This window comes from Triticum aestivum, chromosome 1D (genome assembly GCF_018294505.1).
Source record: "Triticum aestivum cultivar Chinese Spring chromosome 1D, IWGSC CS RefSeq v2.1, whole genome shotgun sequence".
NCBI lineage: Eukaryota > Viridiplantae > Streptophyta > Magnoliopsida > Poales > Poaceae > Triticum > Triticum aestivum.
The window spans coordinates 463680110-463707879 of NC_057796.1; the positions used below are offsets into that span (position 1 = coordinate 463680110).

The 27770-nt window shown below is 39.1% G+C and overlaps 2 protein-coding genes across 2 annotated transcripts in view; one reads left to right on the plus strand and one right to left on the minus strand.

The window, feature by feature from the left end:
* LOC123160678 (CDP-diacylglycerol--serine O-phosphatidyltransferase 2-like) overlaps window positions 1-10223 on the plus strand; it is a 30412-nt gene extending 20189 nt beyond the window's left edge. Inside the window, exons 2-4 of the mRNA XM_044578528.1 lie at window positions 9589-9802; window positions 9902-9990; window positions 10096-10223. Coding sequence (XP_044434463.1) covers window positions 9589-9802; window positions 9902-9990; window positions 10096-10223 — 431 coding nt within the window. The remainder of the gene's footprint in view (window positions 1-9588; window positions 9803-9901; window positions 9991-10095) is intronic.
* Window positions 10224-11898: 1675 nt separating this feature from the next.
* LOC123160688 (gibberellin-regulated protein 12-like) lies at window positions 11899-12501 on the minus strand. Its single transcript, XM_044578538.1, has 3 exons — window positions 12478-12501; window positions 12336-12366; window positions 11899-12080 (listed from the first exon to the last, which is right to left on the minus strand). The coding sequence occupies exons 1-3, from the start codon at window positions 12499-12501 to the stop codon at window positions 11899-11901; spliced, it is 237 nt and encodes a 78-aa protein (XP_044434473.1).
* Window positions 12502-27770: the final 15269 nt, after the last annotated feature.

A 27770-nucleotide genomic window follows, 5' to 3' on the forward strand; every position in this document is an offset into this window, starting at 1 on the left:
AGGCGCGCCCTCCACCCTCGTGGGCCCCACGTTGCTCCACCGACGTACTCCTTCCTCCTATATATTCCTACGTACCCCAAACGATCAGATACGGAGCCAAAAACCTAATTCCACCGCCGCAACCTTCTGTACCCGTGAGATCCCATCTTGGGGCCTATTCCGGAGCTTCGTCGGAGGGGGCATCGATCATGGAGGGCTTCTACATCAACACCATAGCCTCTCCGATGAAGTGTGAGTAGTTTACCTCAGACCTTCGGGTCCATAGTTATTAGCTAGATGGCTTCCTCTCTCTTTTTGGATCTCAATACAATGTTCTCTTCCTCTCTTGTGGAGATCTATTCGATATAATCTTATTTTGCGGTGTGTTTGTTGAGACCGATGAATTGTGGGTTTATGATCAAGTTTATCTATGAACAATATTTGAATCTTCTGAATTCTTTTATGTATGATTGGTTATCTTTGCAAGTCTGTTCGAATTATCTGTTTGGTTTGGCCTACTAGATTGATCTTTCTTGCAATGGGAGAATTGCTTAGCTTTGGGTTCAATCTTGCGGTGTCCTTTCCCAGTGACAGTAGGGGCAGCAAGACACGTATTGTATTGTTGCCATCGAGGATAACAAGATGGGGTTTATATCATATTGCATGAGTTTATCCCTCTACATCATGTCATCTTGCTTAAAGCGTTACTCTGTTCTTATGAACTTAATACTCTAGATGCATGCTGGATAGCGGTCGATGTGTGGAGTAATAGTAGTAGATGCAGGCAGGAGTCGGTCTACTTGTTTCGGACGTGATGCCTATATACATGATCATGCCTAGATATTCTCATAACTATGCTCAATTCTGTCAATTGCTCAACAGTAATTTGTTCACCCACCGTAAAATACTTATGCTCTCGAGAGAAGCCACTAGTGAAACCTATGGCCCCCGGGTCTATTTTCCATCATATTAATCTTTCAATATTTAGTTATTTTCGTTGCTTTTATTTTACTTTGCATCTTTATCACAAAAATACCAAAAATATTATCTTATCATATCTATCAGATCTCACTCTCGTAAGTGACCGTGTAGGGATTGACAACCCCTTATCGCGTTGGTTGCGAGGATTTATTTGTTTGTGTAGGTGCGAGGGACTCGTGTGTAGCCTCCTACTGGATTGATACCTTGGTTCTCAAAAACTGAGGGAAATACTTACGCTACTTTGCTGCATCACCCTTTCCTCTTCAAGGGAAAACCAACGCAGTGCTCAAGAGGTAGCAAGAAGGATTTCTGGCGCCGTTGCCGGGGAGGTCTACGCAAAAGTCAACATACCAAGTACCCATCACAAACCCTTATCTCCCGCATTACATTATTTGCCATTTGCCTCTCGTTTTCCTCTCCCCCACTTCACCTTTGCCGTTTTATTTGCCCTCTCTTTTCCGTTCGCTTCTTTTTCGCTTGCTTCTTATTTGCCCGTGTGTTGGATTGCTTGTTTGTCACGATGGCTCAAGATAATACCAAATTGTGTGACTTTACCAATACCAACAATAATGATTTCCTTAGCTCTCCGATTGCTCCTCTTACCGATACTGATTCTTGCGAAATCAATGCCGCTTTGTTGAATCTTGTCATGAAAGATCAATTCGCCGGCCTTCCTAGTGAAGATGCCGCTGCCCATCTAAATAGCTTCGTTGATTTGTGTGATATGCAAAAGAAGAAAGATGTTGATAATGATATTGTTAAACTGAAACTATTTCCTTTTTCGCTTAGAGATCGTGCTAAAGCTTGGTTTTCGTCTTTGCCTAAAAATAGTATTGATTCTTGGAATAAGTGCAAAGATGCTTTTATCTCTAAGTATTTTCCTCCCGCTAAGATCATCTCTCTTAGAAACGACATTATGAATTTTAAGCAACTTGATCATGAACATGTCGCACAAGCTTGGGAGAGGATGAAATTAATGATACGTAATTGCCCTACTCATGGTTTGAATTTGTGGATGATTATACAAAAATTTTATGTCGGATTGAACTTTGCTTCTAGAAATCTTTTAGATTCGTCCGCGGGAGGCACTTTTATGGAAATCACTTTAGGAGAAGCTACTAAACTCCTAGATAATATTATGGTTAATTATTCTCAATGGCACACCGAAAGATCTACTAATAAAAAGGTGCATAATGTTTTGAGTGGAAACATGGATGAACTTATCAAATTATTTGCTACTAAGAGTGTTTCTTCTGATCCTAATGATATGCCTTTGTCTACTTTGATTGAGAATAATAATGAATCTATGGATGTGAATTTTGTTGGTAGGAATAATTTTGGTAACAATGCATATAGAGGAAACTTTAATCCTAGGCCTTATCCTAGTAATTCCTCTAATAATTATGGTAATTCCTACAACAATTCTTATGGAAATTTTAATAAGATGCCCTCTGAATTTGAGACTAGTGTTAAGGAATTTATGAATTCGCAAAAGAATTTCAATGCTTTGCTTGAAGAGAAATTGCTTAAAGTTGATGAATTGGCTAGGAACGTTGATAGAATTTCTCTTGATGTTGATTCTTTAAAACTTAGATCTATTCCTCCTAAGCATGATATCAATGAGTCTCTCAAAGCCATGAGAATTTCCATTGATGAGTGCAAAGAAAGAACCGCTAGGATGCGTGCTAAGAAAGATTGCTTTATGAAAGCGTGTTCTTCAAATCTCTATGAAAATAAAGATGAAGATCTAAAAGTTATTGATGTGTCCCCTATTAAATATTTGTTTTGCAATATGAATCTTGATAATGATGGGACTGAATATGATCCACCTTTACCTAGAAGGCGTTCCAAAAATTCGGAGTTTTTAGATCTTGATGCTAAATTTGATAAAAGTGGGATTGAAGAGATCAAAACTCTAGATGTTAATGAACCCACTATTTTGGATTTCAAGGAATTTAATTATGATAATTGCTCTTTGATAGATTGTATTTCCTTGTTGCAATCCGTGCTAAATTCTCCTCATGGTTATAGTCAAAATAAAGCCTTTACCAAACATATCGTTGATGCTTTGATGCAATCTTATGAAGAAAAGCTTGAGTTGGAAGTTTCTATCCCTAGAAAACTTTATGATGAGTGGGAAACTACTATTAAAATTAAGATTAAAGATCATGAATGCTATGCTTTATGTGATTTGGGTGCTAGTGTTTCCACGATTCCAAAAACTTTGTGTGATTTGCTAGGTTTCCCTGATTTTGATGATTGCTCTTTAAACTTGCACCTTGCGGATTACACTATTAAGAAACCTATGGGAAGAATTAATGATGTTCTTATTGTTGCAAATAGGAACTATGTGCCCGCAGATTTTATTGTCCTTGATATAGATTGCAATCCTTCATGTCCTATTATTCTTGGTAGACCTTTCCTTAGAACGATTGGTGCAATTATTGATATGAAGGAAGGGAATATTAGATTCCAATTTTCATTAAAGAAAGGCATGGAACACTTCCCTAGAAATAAGGTTAAATTACCTTATGAATCTATTATGAGATCCACTTATGGATTGCCTACCAAAGATGGCAATACCTAGATCTATCCTTGCTATTATGCCTAGCTAGGGGCGTTAAACGATAGCGCTTGTTGGGAGGCAACCCAATTTTATTTTTAGTTTTTTGCCTTTTTTTCTTCTGTTTAGGAATAAATATTTGTTCTAGCCTCTGGTTAGATGTGTTTTTATGTTTTAGTTAGTGTTTGTGCCAAGTTAAACCTATAAGATCTTCTTGGATGATAGTTATTTGATCTTGCAGAAAATTCCAGAAACTTTCTGTTCACGAAAATAATTGTTAAAAATCACCAGAACGTGATAAAATATTGATTCCAATTGCTGCTGATCAATAAACAAATTGTCTAGGTCTTCCTATTTTAGCTGATTTTGTGGAGTTCCATAAGTTTGCGTTAGTTACAGATTACTACAGACTGTTCTGTCTTTGACAGATTCTGTTTTTCGTGTGTTGTTTGCTTATTTTGATGAATCTATGGCTAGTAAAAGAGTTTATAAACCATAGATAAGTTGGAATACAGTAGGTTTAACACCAATATAAATAAATAATGAGTTCATTACAGTACCTTGAAGTGGTATTTTGTTTTCTTTCGCTAACGGAGCTCACGAGATTTTCTGCTGAGTTTTGTGTTGTGAAGTTTTCAAGTTTTGGGTGAAAGATTTGATGGATTATGGAACAAGGAGTGGCAAGATCCTAAGCTTGGGGATGCCCATGGCACCCCCAAGATAATATAAGGACACCTAAAAGCCAAAGCTTGGGGATGCCCCGGAAGGCATCCCCTCTTTCGTCTACTTCCATCGGTAACTTTACTTGGAGCTATATTTTTATTCACCACATGATATGCGTTTTGCTTGGAGCGTCTTGTATGATTTGAGTCTTTGCTTTTAAGTTACCACAATCATCTTTGCTGTACACACCTTTTGATAGAGACACACATGATTCGGAAATTATTAGAATACTCTATGTGCTTCACTTATATCTTTTGAGTTATATAGTTTTTGCTCTAGTACTTCACTTATATCTTTTAGAGCACGGTGGTGGATTTGTTTTATAGAAACTATTGATCTCTCATGCTTCACTTAGATTATTTTGAGAGTCTTAAATAGCATGGTAATTTGCTTAAATAATCCTAATATGCTAGGTATTCAAGAATAGTAAAAACTTTCTTATGAGTGTGTTGAATACTAAGAGAAGTTTGATGCTTGATGATTGTTTTGAGACATGGAGGTAGTGATATTAAAGTTGTGCTAGTTGAGTAGTTGTGAATTTGAGAAATACTTGTGTTGAAGTTTGCAAGTCCTGTAGCATGCACGTATGGTAAACGTTATGTAACAAATTTGAAACATGAGGTGTTCTTTGATTGTCCTCCTTATGAGTGGCGGTCGGGGATGAGCGATGGTCTTTTCCTACCAATCTATCCCCCTAGGAGCATGCGCGTAGTGCTTGGTTTTTGATGACTTGTAGATTTTTGCAATAAGTATGTGAGTTCTTTATGACTAATGTTGAGTCCATGGATTATACGCACTCTCACCTTTCCATCATTGCTAGCCTCTTCGGTACCGTGCATTGCCCTTTCTCACATTGAGAGTTGGTGCAAACTTCGCCGGTGCATCCAAACCCCGTGATATGATACGCTCTTTCACACATAAACCTCCTTATATCTTCCTCAAAACAGCCACCATACCTACCTATTATGGCATTTCCATAGCCATTCCGAGATATATTGCCATGCAACTTTCCACCGTTCCGTTTATCATGACACGTTCATCATTGTCATATTGCTTTGCATGATCATGTAGTTGACATAGTATTTGTGGCAAAGCCACCGTTCATAATTCTTTCATACATGTCACTCTTGGTTCATTGCCTATCCTGGTACACCGCCGGAAGCATTCATATAGAGTCATACTTTGTTCTAGTATCGAGTTGTAATCATTGAGTTGTAAATAAATAGAAGTGTGATGATCATCATTTTCTAGAGCATTGTCCCAAGTGAGGAATAAAAAAAGGAAAAGATAGAAAGGCCATAAAAAAAAGAGAAGGCCCACAAAAAATGAGTGAAAAAGAGAGAAGGGACAATGTTACTATCCTTTTACCACACTTGTGCTTCAAAGTAGCACCATAATCTTCATGATAGAGAGTCTCTTGTTTTGTCACTTTCATATACTAGTGGGAATTTTCATTATAGAACTTGGCTTGTATATTCCAACAATGGGCCTCCTCAAGTGCCCTAGGTCTTCGTGAGCAAGCAAGTTGGATGCACACCCACTTAGTTTCTTTTGTTGAGCTTTCATATATTTATAGCTCTAGTGCATCCGTTGCATGGCAATCCCTACTCCTTGCATTAACATCAATCGATGGGCATCTCCATAGATCATTGATTAGCCTCGTTGATGTGAGACTTTCTCCTTTTTGTCTTCTCCACATAACCCCATCATCATATTCTATTCCACCCATAGTGCTATATCCATGGCTCACGCTCATGTATTGCGTGAAGGTTGAAAAAGTTTGAGATTACTAAAGTATGAAACAATTGCTTGGCTTGTCATCGGGGTTGTGCATGATGAGAGCATTCTTGTGTGACGAAAATGGAGCATGACTAAACTATATGATTTTGTAGGGATGAACTTTCTTTGGCCATGTTATTTTGAGAGGACATAATTGCTCAGTTAGTATGCTTGAAGTATTATTATTTTTATGTCAATATTGAACTTTTATCTTGAATCTTTCGGATCTGAATATTCATACCACAATTAAGAAGAATTACATTGAAATTGTGCCAAGCAGCATTCCACATCAAAAATTCTGTTTTTATCATTTACCTACTCGAGGACGAGCAGGAATTAAGCTTGGGGATGCTTGATACGTCTCCAACGTATCTATAATTTTTGATTGCTCCATGCTATATTATATTCTGTTTTGGACATTATTGGGCTTTATTATTCACTTTTATATTATTTTTGGGACTAACCTATTAACCGGAGGCCTAGCCCAGAATTGTTTTTTTGCCTATTTCAGAGTTTCGCAGAAAAAGAATATCAAACGGAGTCCAAACGGAATGAAACCTTCGGGAACGTGATTTTCGGAACGAACATGATCCAGAGGACTTGGACCCTACGTCAAGAAAGCTACCAGGAAGCCACGAGGTAGGGGGCGCGCCTACCCCCCCACCCCCAGGCGCGCCCTCCACCCTCGTGGGCCCCACGTTGCTCCACCGACGTACTCCTTCCTCCTATATATACCTACGTACCCCCAAACGATCAGATACGGAGCCAAAAACCTAATTCCACCGCCGCAACCTTCTGTACCCGTGAGATCCCATCTTGTTCCGCAGCTCCGCCGGAGGGGGCATCGATCAAGGAGGGCTTCTACATCAACACCATAGCCTCTCCGATGAAGTGTGAGTAGTTTACCTCAGACCTTCGGGTCCATAGTTATTAGCTAGATGGCTTCCTCTCTCTTTTTGGATCTCAATACAATGTTCTCCTCCTCTCTTGTGGAGATCTATTCGATGTAATCTTATTTTGCGGTGTGTTTGTTGAGACCGATTAATTGTGGGTTTATGATCAAGTTTATCTATGAACAATATTTGAATCTTCTGAATTCTTTTATGTATGATTGGTTATCTTTGCAAGTCTCTTTGAATTATCCGTTTGGTTTGGCCTACTAGATTGATCTTTCTTGCAATGGGAGAAGTGCTTAGCTTTGGGTTCAATCTTGCGGTGTCCTTTCCCAGTGACAGTAGGGGCAGCAAGGCACGTATTGTATTGTTGCCATCGAGGATAACAAGATGGGGTTTATATCATATTGCATGAGTTTATCCCTCTACATCATGTCATCTTGCTTAAAGCGTTACTCTGTTCTTATGAACTTAATACTCTAGATGCATGCTGGATAGCGGTCGATGTGTGGAGTAATAGTAGTAGATGCAGGCAGGAGTCGGTCTACTTGTTTCGGACGTGATGCCTATATACATGATCATGCCTCGATATTCTCATAACTATGCTCAATTCTGTCAGTTGCTCAACAGTAATTTGTTCACCCACCGTAAAATACTTATGCTCTCGAGAGAAGCCACTAGTGAAACATATGCCCCCCGGGTCTATTTTCCATCATATTAATCTTCCAACATTTAGTTATTTCCGTTGCTTTTATTTTACTTTGCATCTTTATCACAAAAATACCAAAAATATTATCTTATCATATCTATCAGATCTCACTCTCGTAAGTGGCCGTGTAGGGATTGACAACCCCTTATCGCGTTGGTTGCGAGGATTTATTTGTTTGTGTAGGTGCGAGGGACTCGTGTGTAGCCTCCTACTGGATTGATACCTTAGTTCTCAAAAACTGAGGGAAATACTTACGCTACTTTGCTGCATCACCCTTTCCTCTTCAAGGGAAAACCAACGCAGTGCTCAAGAGGTAGCACCAACCCAACAAACACCTTCGGAGACATCTATAGAGCATCTTTATAATCACCCAGTTACATTGTGACGTTTGATAGCACACAAGGTGTTCCTCCGGTATTCGGGAGTTGCATAATCTCATAGTCAGAGGAACATGTATAAGTCATGAAGAAAGAAATAGGAATAAAACTAAATGATCATTATGCTAAGCTAACAGATGGGTCTTGTCCATCATATCATTCTCTAATGATGAGATCCTGTTCATCAAATGACAACACATGTCTATGGTTAGGAAACTTAACCATCTTTGATTAACGAGCTAGTCAAGTAGAGGCATACTTGGGACACTCTGTTTGTCTATGTATTCACACATGTACTAAGTTTCCGGTTAATACAATTCTTGCATGAATAATAAACATTTATCATGATATAAGGAAATATAAATAACAACTCTATTATTGCCTCTAGGGCATATTTCCTTCAGGTATAATCTATCCCATAGCTGATAGTAGATGGGTAAGTCCTGTTCATTGTGTTCCTAAGAAAGGAGGTATAACTGTTGTTCCAAATGATAAGAATGAACTTATTCCACAAAGAATTGTTACATGCTATAGAATGGTAATTGATTTTAGAAAATTAAACAAAGCAACTAGAAAAGATCATTACCCTTTGCCTTTTATTGATCAAATGCTTGAAAGAATATCTAAGCACACACGCTTTTGCTTCCTTGATGGATATTCTGGCTTTTCACAAATACCTGTTTCTCAACCTGATCAAGAAAAGACCACTTTTACTTGTCCTTTTGGAACCTATGCTTATAGACGTATGCCTTTTGGTTTATGTAATGCACCTGCTACCTTTCAAAGATGTATGACTGCTATATTCTCTGATTTTTGTGAAAAGATTGTTGAGGTTTTCATGGATGACTTTTCTGTTTATGGGAAGTCTTTTGATGATTATTTAAGCAATCTTGAGCGAGTTTTGCAGAGATGTGAACAAACAAATCTTGTCTTGAATTGGGAGAAGTGTCACTTTATGGTTAACGAAGGCATTGTCTTGGGTCATAAAATTTATGAAAGAGGTATTGAAGTGGACCAAGCTAAGGTTGATGCAATTGAGAAAATGACATGTCCTAAAGATATAAAAGGTATTCATAGTTTCCTAGGTCATGATGGTTTCTATAGGAGATTTATCAAAGACTTTTCTAAAATTTCTAGGCCTCTCACTAGTCTCTTGCAAAAGGATATTCCCTTTGTTTTTGATGATGATTGTTTAGAAGCCTTTGAAACACTCAAGAAAGCCTTAATTTCTGCACCTATTGTTCAACCACCTAATTGGAACTTGCCTTTTAAAATTATGTGTGATGATAGTGATTATGATGTTGGTGTTGTTCTAGGATAAAGAGTTGATAAGAAACTGAATGTTATTCATTATGCTAGTAAAACTCTAGACAGTGCTTAAAGAAATTATGCTACTACTGAAAAAGAATTTTTGGCAGTTGTGTTTGCTTGTGATAAATTTAGACCTTATATTGTTGATTCCAAAGTAACTATTCACACAGACCATCCTGCTATTAAATATCTTATGGAAAAGAAAGATGCTAAACCTAGACTTATTCGATGGGTTCTCTTGTTACAAGAATTTGATTTACATATCATTGATAGGAAAGGATCAATGGCAGCTGTTCATGGGGCCATTGCAGTTCATCCAAGTGTTGTTCCTCTGTGTCGTTTTCATGATGGTGGAGCTCAACACATTTTTCCTTAAATTCTGCCTCTGGATCCCTCCGAGGAATCCCTTGGTTGTGTACAGATTGATCCTCTGGTGGCTGATCGCGATCCCGACCATCCGCGAGTACAACTCATACCTGCAGGACAGGTGCTTCTCAGTTCCTCTGCACAAACCTGCCAACAAATTAAGCATGCATTTATTGATGGAATTACAACATTTGGCCATGAACTGTTTTGATCACCTCAGCAAACCGGTGAAGAAGGTCGGGGCCTTCTGTTGGCTCTCTGTAGCCATATGCATAGTGGAGCTGCTTATCTGCATGAAGTTTAGGCATGGTGAGCTCACCTTTTTTCTCCTCGTCACATATACCCTGTTGCTTCATGCGCTGCAAAATCGGCATTAAGTGTCTAACATACGGAAACTGGAATTAATCTGGCCAGGTCTTTTTCATGATCCGATGCCTACCTGGCTGATCATCTTTTGGAGGTCGGCGGGGATAGCATTCGTGATCTTCTTGCTCGCCTGGTCGTGGAGGAACTACCAGAAATTCCGGAGAAAGAATCTTTGATAGTTCGGTGTGAAGAATGATTTCTACTGGAATCACTTCGAAGTTACTTTCTTTTATACGTAGGCTGTACATATATGATGTAACTTGAAAACCTCACGGGAGCCAATTCCATGTGGCTCCTGACAGTGACACGAACCTGGTCTGTCACAGTAGCCCATTGTTGCCAGCTTCATAAGATTGACAATTATAGATCAATCAGAAATAATGCATCAGGCCATGATGTAACGAGCTAATAAATCGAGATTGCTACATTGATTGTTGTCTGTCCCAAAATGCTTGGGCGATCTTTGTGTACAAAAAATATACAAGTCTGGGGCTTGTTCCCCGCAAAAAAAAGAGTTTATATTATTTTTTGGTCCAAGTTTCTGATCCTAACTAAACCATTCTGGACAACAAGAAGAAAAGTGTCCTTAAGGAGTTAAGAAAAAAGGAAGTCCCAAGCATACTTATTAAATAATGAAAAATATAGGAGAATATGTTTGGTTAATAGCTGGACTTTGTCACAAAAATTGTAGTATATTTTTTTTGCGGGGAATTGTATTATATTTTTATCCTGTAAAAAATATAATGGCTGGACTTCGTCACACCTCTTCTACTAAGTTGTGTGGCAGGACGCAGGCGTGCTCAAATCGTTCCAAAATAACTTGTGCCAATAATGAAAATTGCTGGAGAGTATATTTAAGTAACGAAAATTGCAGGAGAATATGTTTGGTTAATAATATTTTTATGATGTTTGGTTAATAACTGGAATTTAAAAGCTACTCCCTCCGTCCAAGAGTAGGTTGCAAACTTTGACTTCTTGCGGAGGACCATTGAAATTAATAAGCCAGCGGAGTTTTAGAAAATAGGAAGAAGTCAAAAGGGGTGACCAAAAGGGAAAACTTTTTCTTTTTTGAGTCCAAAAGACCAAATGGGCAAACGGATGCTACAGAGAGAGAGAGAGAGTAACGCGGTGGGGACCGACCAAACACACACCCTGGTTCTCTGGTGTTTGTTTTATCGGTTTTTTGATGATTTTTTTCTTTTGCAAAACAGATTTTCAATCAGTTATATATATTTTGGCCTGTTTCTACTAAATATTTTTTAAATTAAAAATATATTCATGAATTCCATAAAATGTTTGCAATTTTTTATAGGCATAATTAATTTTATGCCCCTAGTTGTATCTCACTCGGTTGTTTTACCCTTAATTTTCAGAAAGCACTTGTTCTACCCAAGCCACTTCACTCTTATGATTTTGCCTTTTGACCGTCACTTTGAAAACCTCATAAAAAATTCATACAAACTCGGAAATATGCAAAAAAAATCAAAATGTTCAGAAAAACATCACCTATATGTGCATGTGGTTTTCATTCATGAAAAAAGTGTTGGAAAGTTCCCATCTGAGTTTGACTCTTATGATCCCAGCATTAATAGTAAAATCTGAAAAAAATAGTATCCATACCGCTTGTCAAACTTGTCTATAAGATGTGTGACAAAGTATGGTTGACAAGCAAACGACCCATAGATTGGTACACATAGAATGATAAATTCATGAAGACATTTTGGCCTATCTCCTATTTTGTCTCCAATAATAACACAGATCTTGTATTAAACAAGTCAACTTTATTATCAATACTTTGTTGAATACAACAAGACTGTAAAACTTGGAGGCCACACACGACTTGCAAGCATATCACGGGCACTTAGGCTTGCCATCTTGGGTCTTCAAGTTGTTGTAGCACGGGCATTCTTCCTTGTTGCCCACCGTGCCGGACGGAACACACAGGCACCTCTTGCAACAGTAGTTACAATAGAAATTGCATGGTTTCTTGTGTGACGTAGCTGAGCAACGGATCTTGCATTTCACTGGGCATTCTGTTCATCGTGCGCAACATATTAAAAACTAAAGAATGGCAGTTATATTTGACATTATTCTGACACCATCATGCATATTACTTTTTATGCTTCAACAAAAAAAAGTTCCATGTCTTTCCTCCTAGAATGCTCATGTTATGTGGAATATTTGAAGAATGTTTTCTTAATTTTACAATGACTTTATAATTATTGACATGCATGGACTTAGAATTTTGTTGTATAATGATTTGACAAATGTAGACTTAGATTTGTTACCTTTTAAAGGAACAGATCCTTCTGCACCAGCCTAGATCAGAAATTCAAATACCAAAATCAGTGTTTTGATACAAGTACGACATAATGCTTGCGACTTATTTTCCGTTTCACCAGCACCATGGAAATAGTACATTAAACATACCGGTTTGTATGATTCTACGTTCATGCTCCCGGATACCTCAGCCTAAAAAATGATCGCAACTCATGGTTAAACATATGTTTTCATCAACATTTGATATATTGCGAGAGAGAGAGAGAGAGGGAGAGAGAGGTACCACGAAGAATAATGCAAGCAAGAAAGGAATGGAAAGAGTGCGTGCGACAATAGCCATGCTTCTTAGTTGCACAGGTATGGAATGAGGATCTGATCTTGGGGAAACATGTTGCTGACCTTGGTATATATAATATTCAATTATGATATATTTAGAAGCATTCTAGATTTTAGTTTTAACTGGCAATTAAAATTAAAATCTTCCAAATTTTGACATTATTGTTCACCAACTTATCTATTGATATACCCGTTTGGTGATCAAATCATTTAATAGATAGATACCAAAATCTAAATTTAGAAGTCTGGTATGGAGTAGAAGATAATTATGCGATCCAAAAGGATCCATAATGTGATATATTTGACATGCAACTAGTGACGACCTATTAATTCATAGATATCTTTTAAACTAGATAGGGAATACGGTCAGTATCCAAATATTAACAAGCCAGTCAAAATTAGTGTCCACACTTTCATCTCTACTATTATCTGTATTATTAAAGAGGAGTTGGTAGATTCTCTTCACGTCCTTCCTGGTTTTTTCCTCCCCACGCTCCTGCTCTCCTTGGTTTTCTTTGATTTTTTTGGTAATCTTAACCGATGCCGCACAAAATTAAAAACCAATGTAAATAGAGTAACTTTGAATAATCTAACCCATATCAGTATTTTTCTCTAATTCACATATTGCATTAACTCAATTAAATCAAATAAAATATTTCCAAAATCTCAACCAAAACAAAACTTTCCTTCCCTTCCTCTACCCATACCCATATCAGATCAAATCTTACCAAAACCTCAACTAAATCAAAAATTTACTAGTCTTCTCCTATCCAAACTCAGATCAAATCAATTCTTACCAAGATCTAGAATATACTAGGTGTGACGTATATGTTGGATATGATTGGTGTTGAACCACTAGAATATGTATGCCTCATTGCAACACACGGGCAATGAGCTTGCCTAGTAGGTCCGCCTCACCTCCTCCCCCCTCCCCACCGAAATTTCTATTGACTTTTTTACAATCTCAACCGATGCCGCACAAAATAAAACCAATGTAAGTACAGTAACTTGGAATAATCTAAAATAAATCAACACTTCCCAAAATCTCGTCTTGCCTTAAGTCACAAAAACAAATCTTTCCAAAATCTCAACTTTCCTTGACTTCCCTTAATCATTACCAAAATCAAATCAAATCGACTTGATTGGTGTTGAACCACTAGAATATATATGCCTTCGTTGCAACGCACGGGCATCTCTACTATTAAAGAGGGTCGGTAACTTCGCCTCACCTCCTCCCCAGTTTTCTCCTTTCCACACCTCCTTTAGTTTTTTTTTGATTTTTTGGTAATCTCAACCGATGCCACACAAAATAAAAACCAACGTAGATAGATCAACTTGGAATAATCTAAACAAAATTGGTATTTTTTTTCAAAATCATGTCCTACAATAACTCAATCAAATTAAGTCATTGTTTTCAAAATCTCAACTAAATCAGAACTTTCCTTGCCTTCCCCTGCTCATAACCAAATCAAATTAAATAGATATAATTGGGCGAACCAACATGTGGTTGGATGGTTAGGAGGAGAGTGGTATCCCGAGCCCACTAGAGTTCAAGTCCTAGAGACATTGTTGCTCGCATTTTCTTGAATTTATTCCAGACTTCCCGGCGAAGTGTGTTCAGTGGGAGGAGACGTTCCCGTCGACTAAGAAGGCGTCTGTGGCGATGATGACCCACAAGTATAGGGGATCTATCATAGTCCTTTCGATAAGTAAGAGTGTCGAACCCAACGAGGAGCAGAAGGAAATGACAAGCGGTTTTCAGTAAGGTATTCTCTGCAAGCACTGAAATTATCGGTAACAGATAGTTTTGTGATAAGGTAATTTGTAAGTAATGAAAGTAAATAAGGTGCAGCAAGATGGCCCAATCCTTTTTGTAGCAAAGGACAAGCCTGGAAAAACTCTTATATGAAGGAAAACGTTCCCGAGGACACATGGGAATTATGGTCAAGCTAGTTTTCATCACGCTCATATGATTCGCGTTCGTTACTTTGATAATTTGGTATGTGGGTGGACCGGTGCTTGGGTGCTGCCCTTTCTTGGCCAAGCATCCCACTTATGATTAACCCCTATTGCAAGCATCCGCAACTACAAAAGAAGTATTAAGGTAAACCTAACCATAGCATGAAACATATGGATCCAAATCAGCCCCTTACGAAGCAACTCATAAACTAGGGTTTAAGATTCTGTCACTCTAGCAACCCATCATCTACTTATTACTTCCCAATGCCTTCCTCTAGGCCCAAACAATGGTGAAGTGTCATCTAGTCGACGTTCACATGACACCACTAGAGGAGAGACAACATACATCTCATCAAAATATCGAATGAATACCAAATTCACATGACTACTTATAGCAAGACTTCTCCCATGTCCTCAGGAACAAACGTAACTACTCACAAATCATATTCATGTTCATAATCAGAGGGGTATTAATATGCATAAAGGATCTGGACATATAATCTTCCACCAAATAAACCAACTAGCATCAACTAGAAGGAGTAATCAACACTACTTGTAACCCACAGGTACCAATCTGAGGCTTTGGGACAAAGATTGGATACAAGAGATGAACTAGGGTTTTAGAGGAGATGGTGCTGGTGAAGATGTTGATGGAGATTGACCCCCTCCCGATGAGAGGATCGTTGGTGATGACGATGGCGATGATTTCCCCCTCCCGGAGGGAAGTTTCCCGGGCAGAACAGCTCTGCCGGAGCCCTAGATTGGTTCCTCCAAGGTTCCGCCTCGTGGCGGCGGAGTTTCTTTCTGAAAGCTTTCTTATGATTTTTTCTATGGTAAAAGACTTCATATAGCAGAAGATGGGCACCGGAGGCCTGCCAGGGGGCCCACGAGGCAGGGAGGCGCGCCCAGGGGGTAGGGCGCGCCCCCACCCTCGTGGCCAGGGTGTGGGCCCCCGCTGGTACTTTCTTCGCTCAGTATTTTTTATTAATTCCAAAAATAACTTCCATGGAGTTTCAGGACTTTTGGAGTTGTGCAGAATAGGTCTCTAATATTTGCTCCTTTTCCAGCCCAGAATTCCAGCTGCTGGCATTCTCCCTCTTCATGTAAACCTTGTAAAATAAGAGAGAATAGGCATAAGTATTGTGACATAACTTGTAATAACATCCCATAATGCAATAAATATCGATATAAAAGCATGATGCAAAATGGACGTATCAACTCCCCCAAGCTTAGACCTCACTTGTCCTCAAGTGGAAGCCGATAACGATAAATATGTCCACATGTTTAGAGATAGAGGTGTCGATAAAATAAAATACGGACATGAGGGCATCATGATCATTCTTATAACAGCAACATATATGGATATTTTCATATGATTTCTTATGCTCAAGTAATAATCTATTCACAATGTCAAGTATGAATCAGAAACTTCATTGAGAACTAACAAACTATGATCTCGGTCATTGAAGCAATTGCAATTTATCATAACATCGGAGAGAGTCAATATAAGAGCTTTTCAGCAAGTCCACATACTCAACTATCATTTAGTCTTTCACAATTGCTAACACTCACGCAATACTTGTGGTTATGGAGTTTTAATCGGACACAGAGAAAGATAGGGGCTTATAGTGTTGCCTCCCAACCTTTTACCTCAAGGGTAATGTCACCAATAATAATACATGCTAACTTACATCCAATTGGATATATATATATATATATATATATATATATATATATATATACATATATATATATATATATATATATATATATCAGGATCTTTCCAACACAATGTGCTTGCCAAAGGATAAAATGTCAAAAGGAAAGGTGAAGATCACCTTGACTCTCGCATAAGGTATAAGACAAGAATAAAAGATAGGCCCTTCGCAGAGGGAAGCAGAGGTTGTCACGTGCTTTTATGGTTGGATGCATGAAATCTTAATGCAAAAGAACGTCACTTTATATTGCCACTTGTGATATGGACCTTTATTATGTAGTCCGTCGCTTTTATTGCTTCCATATCACAAGATCGTATAAAGTTTATTTTCTCCACACTAATAGATCATACATATTTACAGAGCAATTTTTATTGCATGCAACATGACAACTTACTTGAAGGATCTTACTCAATCCATAGGTAGATATGGTGGACACTCATGGCAAACCTGGGTTTAAGGGTATTTGGAAGCACAAGTAGTATCTCTACTTGGTGCAAAGAATTGGCTAGCATGAGGGGGAAAGGCAAGCTCAACATGCTGGATGATCCATGACAATATACTTTATTTCGAATATAAGAAAACATAACCCATTATGTTGTCTTCCTTGTCCAACATCAACTCTTTAACATGTCATATTTTAATGAGTGCTCACAATCACAAAAGATGTCCAAGATAGTATATTTATGTGAGAACCTCTCTTTCTTTATTACTTCCTATTAATTGCAACGATGACCAAAACTGAGTTTGTCAACTTCAACAACTTTTATTCATCATACTCTTTATATGTGAAGTCATTACTCTCCATAAGATCAATATGATCTCTTTATTTCTTTTTATTCTTTCTCTTTCTTTTATTTTTATTACCTCAAGACCATAGCAAAATAATCAAGCCCTTGACTCAACACTAATCTTTATTATATATAGCTCACGGACTCGATTACATAGAAGGATCATAAGGAAAAACTCAAAACTAAATCATACTAGAACTTTATTCTACTAGATCAAGATATTACCAAAAGGATCGAACTAAGAAAAACAGTAAAGATAGGAGTGTGATGGTGATACGATACCGGGGCACCTCCCCCAAGCTTGGCAGTTGCCAAGGGGAGTGCCCATACCCATGTGATTATGTATCCTTCCTCGGAGGTGGTGATGATGGAGTTGTTGATGATGTAAATTGTGCTTTCAGCTTCTTCATATTGTAATTGAGAAGAGCAATTTCCTCCTTTAAATCATCGACCTCCGATTCTAGCTTCAAGATCTTGTCACATAAATCTCCTTTGCTTTTCTACCGAAAACGAGAAGGAATAGATCGGTTGTTAGACAGTTTAGCCCTCTTAGGGAGACTAGACTTCTTGAACTTCACGTGCATATCCCCAGGTTGAGGTAGAGGGACATCCTCCTCCTCCGAACTTGAATCATTGATCCTTATCAAATGAGCATCCTCCTCCTCATCCGTAGTTCGACCACAAGGAGATAGATCCCCATAGGTCTTTGGGTCAGCAATGAGGTGTGCGACATAGCTCTCTCCGTCGGAATCCTGTGATGACATCTCCAAATCTGCTACAGAAACAACTCGAAAGAAAAACAGATGATATTTGCGTGGTACGGTGATCAAAACCTTCGGGAGATTATATAATGAATTTTTACCGACCAAAAGAAGTATCGTGCAAGAAAACGGAGTCCGGAGAGCACACGAGGTGCCCACGAGGCAGGGGGCGCGCCCTCCACCCTCGTGGAAGCCTCGTGTCCTTCCCGGACTACTTCTTATTTTCCTATTTTCTTAAATATTCCAAAACGGAGAAAAATTACCATTAGAACTGTTTTGGAGTCGGTTTACTTACCGTACCACGTACCTATTCCTTTTCGGAGTTTGAAACGTTCTGGAAAGTGTCCCTTATGTATTCCTCCGGGGTTACGGTTTCAATAACATTAGTTTCAGCATTTATAGGATTACCTGAGATATAATGTTTGATTCTTTGACCGTTCACCACCTTTGGATTTGTGCCTTCGAAGTTGTTGATTTTTATGGCACCGGAACGATAGACCTCCTCGATAAAGTAAGGACCTTCCCATTTAGAGAGAAGTTTTCCTGCAAAAAATCTTAAACGAGAGTTGAATAGCAACACATAGTCACCTACGGTAAACTCACGCTTTTGTATCCTTTTGTCATGCCATCTTTTAACCTTTTCTTTAGATAGTTTGGCATTCTCATAGGCATGGGTTCTCCATTCATCAAGTGAGCTAATGTCAAATAGCCTCTTCTCACCGGCAACTTTGAAATCATAATTGAGCTCTTTAATGGCCCAATATGCCTTATGTTCTAGTTCGAGAGGTAAGTGACATGCTTTTCCATAAACCATTTTATACGGAGACATACCCATAGGATTTTTATATACAGTTCTATAGGCCCATAATGCATCATCAAGTTTCTTAGACCAATTCTTCCTAGATCTATTAATAGTCTTTTGCAAAATTAATTTAAGCTCTCTATTACTCAATTCTGCTTGACCACTAGACTGCGGGTGATACAGAGATGCAATTCTATGATTAACATCATACTTAGCAAGCATTTTACGAAAAGCACCATGAATAAAATGTGAACCACCATCAGTCATTAAGTATCTAGGGACTCCAAACCTCGGAAAAATAACTTCTTTAAGCATCTTAATAGAGGTGTTATGATCAGCACTACTAGTTGGAATAGCTTCTACCCACTTAGTAACGTAATCAACAGCAACTAAAATATGTGTATACCCATTAGAGGAAGGAAACGGTCCCATATAATCAAAGCCCCAAACATCAAATGGTTCAATAACAAGTGAGTAGTTCATAGGCATTTCTTGACGTCTACTAATATTACCAATTCTTTGACATTCATCACAAGACAAGACAAACTTACGGGCATCTTTGAAGAGAGTAGGCCAATAAAAACCGGATTGCAATACCTTATGTGCAGTTCTATCTCCAGCGTGGTGTCCTCCATAAGCTTCGGAGTGACACTTGCGTAGGATCTGTTCCTGTTCATGCTCAGGTATACAACGTCTAATAACACCATCTACTCCTTCTTTATAAAGGTGTGGGTCATCCCAGAAGTAATGTCAAATCATAGAAAACCTTTTTCTTTTGCTGGTATGTGAAACTAGGTGGTATAAATTTAGCAACAATGTAATTAGCATAATCAGCATACCATGGAGCAGCGTGAGAAGCATTTATGACAGCTAATTGTTCATCAGGAAAGCTATCATCAATAGGTAGTGGGTCATCAAGAACATTCTCTAACCTAGACAAGTTGTCTGCAACGGGGTTCTCAGCTCCCTTTCTATCAATAATGTGCAAATCAAATTCTTGTAGCAAGAGAACCCATCTAATAAGTCTAGGTTTAGCATCTTTCTTTTCCATAAGATATTTAATAGCAGCATGATCAGTGTGAACAGTTACTTTGGAATCAACAATATAAGGTCTGAACTTATCGCAAGCAAATACAACTGCTAAAAATTCTTTTTCAGTAGTAGCATAATTTCTCTGGGCATTGTCTAAAGTTTTACTAGCATATTGGATAACATTTAATTTCTTATCAACTCTTTGTCCTAGAAAAACACCTACAACATAATCACTAGCATCACACATAATTTCAAAAGGTAAATTCCAATCGGGTGGCTGAACAATAGGTGCAGAAATCAAAGCTTTCTTAAGTATTTCAAATGCTTCCACACAATCATCATCAAAGACGAAAGGAATATCTTTTTGTAAGAGATTAGTCAGAGGCCTGGAGATTTTAGAGAAATTCTTAATGAACCTCCTATAAAAACCGGCATGACCAAGGAAACTTCTTATACCTTTGATGTCCTTAGGACACGGCATCTTTTCAATAGCATCAACTTTAGCTTTATCAACTTCAATACCTCTTTCAGAAATTTTATGCCCCAAGACAATGCCTTCATTAACCATAAAGTGACACTTCTCCCAATTCAAGACAAGATTAGTTTCTTCACATCTCTGCAAAACTCGATCAAGGTTGCTCAAGCAATCATCAAAAGAAGTTCCATAAACAGAGAAATCATCCATGAAAACCTCAACAATCTTTTCACAAAAATCAGAGAATATAGCCATCATGCATCTTTGAAAGGTAGTAGGTGCATTACATAAACCAAAAGTCATACGTCTATAAGCAAAGGTACCGAAAGGGCAAGTAAAAGTGGTCTTTTCTTGATCCTCTTTTGACACAGGTATTTGAGAGAAACCGAAATAACCATCTAGAAAGCAAAAAAGTGTATGTTTGGAAAATCTTTCTAGCATTTGATCAATAAAAGGTAAAGGGTAATGATCCTTTTTAGTAGCTTTATTTAATTTGCGGAAATCAATTACCATTCTATAACCTGTAATAATTCTTTGTGGGATCAATTCATCTTTATCATTAGGAACAACAGTAATACCTCCCTTCTTAGGGACACAATGGACAAGACTTACCCACTAACTATCAGCAAAATTATACCTGCCTCCAGAAGCTTTAGTATTTCTTTTCTTACCAATTCTTTCATCTTAGGATTTAACCGTCGTTGATGATCAACAACTGGTTTAGCGTCTTTCTCCAATTTTATTTTGTGCTGGCATAGAGTGGGACTAATGCCCTTAAGATCATCAAGAGTATATCCAATAGCAGCACGGTGCTTCTTCAGAGTTTTCAATAATTGTTTTTCTTCATACTCTGAAAGGTTAGCACTAATAATAATAGGATATATCTTCTTTTCATCAAGATAAGCATATTTAAGAGTATTAGGTAAAGGTTTAAGCTCAAACAAGGGATCACCCTTGGGTGGAGGAGGATCCCCTAGGATTTCAACAGGCAAGTTGTGTTTCAAAATAGGTCCCTGTTTAAAGAATACTTCATCTATTTCCCTTCTTTCATTCATAAACATATCATTTTCATGGTCTAGCAAATATTGTTCTAAAGGATCACTAGGAGGCACGGCAATAGAAGCAAGACCAATAATTTCACCTTTATTAGGCAATTCCTCGTCACGGGGTTGTCTACGAAATTTAGCAAAGTTAAACTCATGAGACATATCCCCTAAACCAATAGTAACAACATCCTTTTCGCAGTCTATCCTAGCATTAACAGTATTCAAGAAGGGTCTACCAAATATAATGGGACAAAAGTTATCTTGTGGGGAACCAAGAACAAGAAAATCAGCAGGATATTTAACTTTCACACACAAGACTTCAACATCTCTAACAATCCCAACTGGTGAAATAGTATCTCTATTGGCAAGCTTAATTGTAACATCAATCTCTTCTATCTCAGCAGGTGCAATATCATGCATAATTTCTTTGTATAAGGAATGAGGTATTGCACTTGCACTAGCACCCATATCACACAAGCCATGATAACAATGATCTCCTATTTTAACAGAAATAACAGGCATGCCTACCACAAGTTTATGTTTATTTTTAGTATCAGGTCTAGCAATTCTAGCAGCTTCATTGCAGAAGTAAATAACATGCCCATCAATATTATCAGCCAAGAGATCTTTAACCATAGCAATACTAGGTTCAATTTTAATTTGCTCAGGGGGTTTGGGTGTCTTAATATTACTTTTGTTGACCACAGTTGAAGCTTTAGCATGATCCTTTATTCTAACAGGGAAAGGTGGTTTCTCAATATAAGCAGTAGGAACCACAGGATCATTATAAGTGATAGTCTTTTCTTCAACATTAATAGGTGCAACTACTTTTAGTTCAATGGGAGGATTATATTTAAACCACTTCTCCTTAGGGATCAACATAAGTAGCAAAGGATTCACAGAAAGAAGCTACTATCTCAGAGTCAAGTCCATATTTAGTGCTAAATTCACGGAAAACATCGGTATCCATAAAAGTTTTAACACAATCAAACTTAGGTGTTATACCTGACTCCTTACCTTCGTCGAGATCCCAATCTTCAGAGTTGCGTTTAATTCTCTCCAATAAATCCCATTTGAATTTAATAGTCTTCATCATAAAAGAGCCAGTACAAGAAGTATCGAGCATGGAGTGATTATTGAGAGAAAGCCGAGCATAAAAGTTTTGAATAATCATTTCTCTTGAGAGCTCATGATTGGGGCATGAATATAACATTGACTTAAGCCTCCCCCAAGCTTGAGCGATGCTTTCTCCTTCGCGAGGCCAAAAATTATATATATAATTACAATCACGATGAACAAGATGCATAGGATAAAACTTCTGATGAAATTTCAATTTCAATCGGTTGTAGTTCCATGATCCCATATCATCACCTAGCCTAAACCATGTAAATGCCTCTCCCTTCAAAGATAAAGGGAAGACCTTCTACTTGATAACATCCTCGGGCATACCTGCTGTTGGGGAACGTAGTAATTTCAAAAAAATCCTATGCATACGCAAGATCATGGTGATGCATAGCAACGAGAGGGGAGAGTGTTGTCCATGTACCCTCGTAGACCGTAAGCGGAAGTGTTATGACAACGCGGTTGATGTAGTCGTACGTCTTCACGATTCGACCGATCCAAGTACCGAACGCACGGCACCTCCGAGTTCAGCACACGTTAAGCTCGGTGACGTCCCACGAACTCACGATCCAGTAGAGCTTCGAGGGAGAGTTCCGTCAGCACGACGGCGTGATGACGGTGATGATGATGCTACCGACGCAGGGCTTCGCCTAAGAACCGCTACGATATGACCGAGGTGGATTATGATGGAGGGGGGCACCGCACACGGCTATAAGATCAATGATCAACTTGTGTGTCTACGGGGTGCCCCCTCCCCCGTATATAAAGGAGTGGAGGGGGGGAGGAGGCCGGCCTCCTAGGCACGCCCCAAGGGGAGTCCTACTCCCACCGGGAGTAGGATTCCACCCCTTCCAAGAGTAGGAGTAGGAGGGAAGGAAGGAGGAGAGAGGGGGAAGGAAAAAAAGGGGGGCGCGCGGCCTGCCCTGGCCGCCCCTTCCTCTCTCCACCGAGGCCCATGAGGCCCATTACACTCCCCCGGCGAATTCCCGTAACTCTCCGGTACTCCGATAAATACCCGAACCACTCAGAACCTTTCCAATGTCCGAATATAGTCGTCCAATATATCGATCTTTATGTCTCGACCATTTCGAGACTCCTCGTCATGTCCCCGATCTCATCCGGGACTCCGAACTACCTTCGGTACATCAAAACACATAAACTCATATTACCGATCGTCACCGAACGTTAAGCGTGCGGACCCTACGGGTTCGAGAACTATGTAGACATGACCGATACACGTCTCCGGTCAATAACCAATAGCGGAACCTGGATGCTCATATGGGCTCCCACATATTCTACGAAGATCTTTATCGGTCAAACCGCATAACAACATACGTTGTTCCCTTTGTCATCGGTATGTTACTTGTCCGAGATTCGATCGTTGGTATCTCAATACCTAGTTCAATCTCGTTACCGGCAAGTCTCTTTACTCGTTCCGTAATACATCATCCCGCAACTAACTCATTAGTTGCATTGCTTACAAGGCTTATAGTGATGTGCATTACCGAGAGGGCCCAGAGATACCTCTCCGACAATCGGAGTGACAAATCCCAATCTTGATCTATGCCAACTCAACAAGTACCATCGGAAACACCTGTAGAGCACCTTTATAATCACCCAGTTATGTTGTGACATTTCGTAGCACACAAAGTGTTCCTCCGGTAAACGGGAGTTGCATAATCTCATAGTCATAGGAACATGTATAAGTCATGAAGAAAACAATAGCAGAATACTAAACGATCAAGTGCTAAGCTAACAGAATGGGTCAAGTCAATCACATCATTCTCCTAATGATGTGATCCCGTTAATCAAATGACAACTCATGTCCATGGCTAGGAAACATAACCCTCTTTGATTAACGAGCTAGTCAAGTAGAGGCATACTAGTGACACTCTGTTTGTCTATGTATTCACACAAGTATTATGTTTCCGGTTAATACAATTCTAGCATGAATAATAAACATTTATCATGATATAAGGAAATATAAATAACAACTTTATTATTGCCTCTAGGGCATATTTCCTTCACCTGCAAGCTTAAATAATCCACAAACTTCATCCACATAGATTAGGTGCAAATCGGGATGTAATGTTCCATCTCCTGTAAAAGGATTAGCTAGCAGTTTCTCTATCATAACCGAAGGAATTTCAAAGTAAACATTTTCAGTAGGTTCAGTAGGTTGAGGAGCAAATCTTTGCTCTACTGGTCAGGGTGAAGATACCCCAAAAAAGCCCCTCAGAGGATTACTTTCCATAGTAACAAGTGACAGTAAATTTCAGCACACTATATAAATTTTTCCTTACCAAATTCCACCTACCAAAGGGGCTTCACTCCCCGGCAACGGCGCCAGAAAAGAGTCTTGATGACCCACAAGTATAGGGGATCTATCGTAGTCCTTTCGATAAGTAAGAGTGTCGAACCCAACGAGGAGCAGAAGGAAATGACAAGCAGTTTTCAGTAAGGTATTCTCTGCAAGCACTGAAATTATCGGTAACAGATAGTTTTGTGATAAGGTAATTTGTAACGGGTAACAAGTAATGAAATTAAATAAGGTGCAGCAAGATGGCCCAATCCTTTTTGTAGTAAAGGACAAGCCTGGACAAACTCTTATATGAAGGAAAACGCTCCCGAGGACACATGGGAATTATGGTCAAGCTAGTTTTCATCACGCTCATATGATTCGCGTTCGTTACTTTGATAATTTGGTATGTGGGTGGACCGGTGCTTGGGTGCTGCCCTTTCTTGGCCAAGCATCCCACTTATGATTAACCCTATTGCAAGCATCCGCAACTACAAAAGAAGTATTAAGGTAAACCTAACCATAGCATGAAACATATGGATCCAAATCAGCCCCTTACGAAGCAACTCATAAACTAGGGTTTAAGCTTCTGTCACTCTAGCAACCCATCATCTACTTATTACTTCCCAATGCCTTCCTCTAGGCCCAAACAATGGTGAAGTGTCATGTAGTTGACGTTCACATGACACCACTAGAGGAGAGACAACATACATCTCATCAAAATATCGAACGAATACCAAATTCACATGACTACTTATAGCAAGACTTCTCCCATGTCCTCAGGAACAAACGTAACTACTCACAAATCATATTCATGTTCATAATCAGAGGGGTATTAATATGCATAAAGGATATGAACATATAATCTTCCACCAAATAAACCAACTAGCATCAACTAGAAGGAGTAATCAACACTACTAGTAACCCACAGGTACCAATCTGAGGCTTTGGGACAAAGATTGGATACAAGAGATGAACTAGGGTTTTAGAGGAGATGGTGCTGGTGAGGAGATTGACCCCCTCCTGATGAGAGGATCGTTGGTGATGACGATGGCAATGATTTCCCCCTCCCGGAGGGAAGTTTCCCCGCCAGAACAGCTCTGCCGGAGCCCTAGATTGGTTCCGCCTCGTGGCGGCGGAGTTTCTTCCCGAAAGCTTGCTTATGATTTTTTTCCAGGGTAAAAGACTTCATATAGCAGAAGATGGACACCGGAGGCCTGTCAGGGGGCCCACGAGGCAGGGGGCGCGCCCAGGGGGGTAGGGCGCGCCCCCACCCTCATTGCCAGGGTGTGGGCCCCCTCTGGTACTTTCTTCGCTCAGTATTTTTTATTAATTCCAAAAATAACTTCCGTGGAGTTTCAGGACTTTTGGAGTTGTGCAGAATAGGTCTCTAATATTTGCTCCTTTTCCATCCCAGAATTCCAGCTGCCGGCATTCTCCCTCTTCATGTAAACCTTGTAAGATAAGAGAATTTTTGCAATAAATATCGATATAAAAGCATGATGCAAAATGGACGTATCAGGCGACTTCATCAATCTCAAGGTGATGTGCCGACTCAGTCTCTTGGAGGTGCTCATAGGGGTAGGGTGTGCTTGCATCTGTTCATAGGGTGAGTGTATTCTCGTGTATGTGAGCGACTTTGATTGTAATGTGTTAAAAAATAGATATGATTGGTGTTTAACATGCGACTATTCTCAATGACGCGGGTTATTTTTTATTATATATATATAATATATATATACTTATCAGAAATGATGTAGTGCTCCCACTCACTTTCTTTTAAATACAGGCTTCACCGCAAGTCTGTATAAAACTATCTGCTTTGATCAACTCATCAAAGCGTATATTCCAACTCCGAGATGCTTGCACCAGTCCATAGATGGATCGCTGGAGCTTGCACATTTTTGTTAGCACCTTTAAGATCGACAAAACCTTCTGGTTGCATCATATACAAATCAATTAAGGAACGTAGTTTTGACATCCATTTGCCAGATTTCATAAAATGTGGCAATTGCTAGCATGATTCGGACAGACTTTAAGCATCGCTACGAGTGAGAAAATCTCATCGTAGTCAACACCTTGAACTTTGTCAAAAACCTTTTTCGACAAGTCTAGCTTTGTAGATAGTAACACTACTATCAGCGTCCGTCTTCCTCTTGAAGATCCATTTATTTTCTATGGCTTGCCGATCATCGGGCAAGTCAACCAAAGTCCACACTTTGTTCTCATACATGGATCCCATCTCAGATTTCATGGCCTCAAGCCATTTCACGGAATCTGGGCTCATCATCGCTTCCTCATAGTTCGTAGGTTCGTCATGGTCAAGTAACATGACCTCCACAACAGGATTACCGTACCACTCTGGTGCAGATCTCACTCTGGTTGACCTACGAGGTTCGGTAGTAACTTGATCTGAAGTTACATGATCATCATCATTAGCTTCCTCACTAATTGGTGTAGGAGTCACAGGAACAGATTCCTGTGATGAACTACTTTCCAATAAGGGAGCCGGTACAGTTACCTCATCAAGTTCTACTTTCCTCCCACTCACTTCTTTCGAGATAAACTCCTTCTCTAGAAAGGATCCATTTTTAGCAACGAATGTCTTGCCTTCGGATCTGTGATAGAAGGTGTACCCAACTGTCTCCTTTGGGCATCCTATGAAGAAACATTTCTCCGATTTGGGTTTGAGCTTATCAGGATGAAACTTTTTCACATAAGCATCGCAACCCCAAACTTTAAGAAACGACAACTTTGGTTTCTTGCCAAACCACAGTTCATATGGTGTCGTCTCAACGAATTTGGATGGTGCCCTATTTAACGTGAATGCAGTTGTCTCTAATGCATAACCCTAAAATGATATTGGTAAATCGGTAAGAGACATCATAGATTGCACTATATCCAATGCTGTGGTGTTCGGACACGCCATTATGCTGTGGTGTTCCAGGCGGCATGAGTTTGTGAAACTATTTCACATTGTTTTAATTGAAGGCCAAACTTGTAACTCAAATATTCGTCTCCGCGATCAAATCGTAGAAAAACTTTATTTTCTTGTTACAATGATTCTCCACTTTTTAAATTTATACTTAACACACAAGTTATTTT

Excerpts from the sequence above, each read along its gene's own strand:
- LOC123160688 (XM_044578538.1), bottom strand. The coding sequence starts at position 12,501 with ATGAACGTAGAATCATACAAACCG. Across the intron at positions 12,367-12,477 it reads ACGTAGAATCATACAAACCG|GCTGGTGCAGAAGGATCTGT; the intron begins GTATGTTTAATG and ends TTTCTGATCTAG. Across the intron at positions 12,081-12,335 it reads AGGATCTGTTCCTTTAAAAG|AATGCCCAGTGAAATGCAAG; the intron begins GTAACAAATCTA and ends CACGATGAACAG.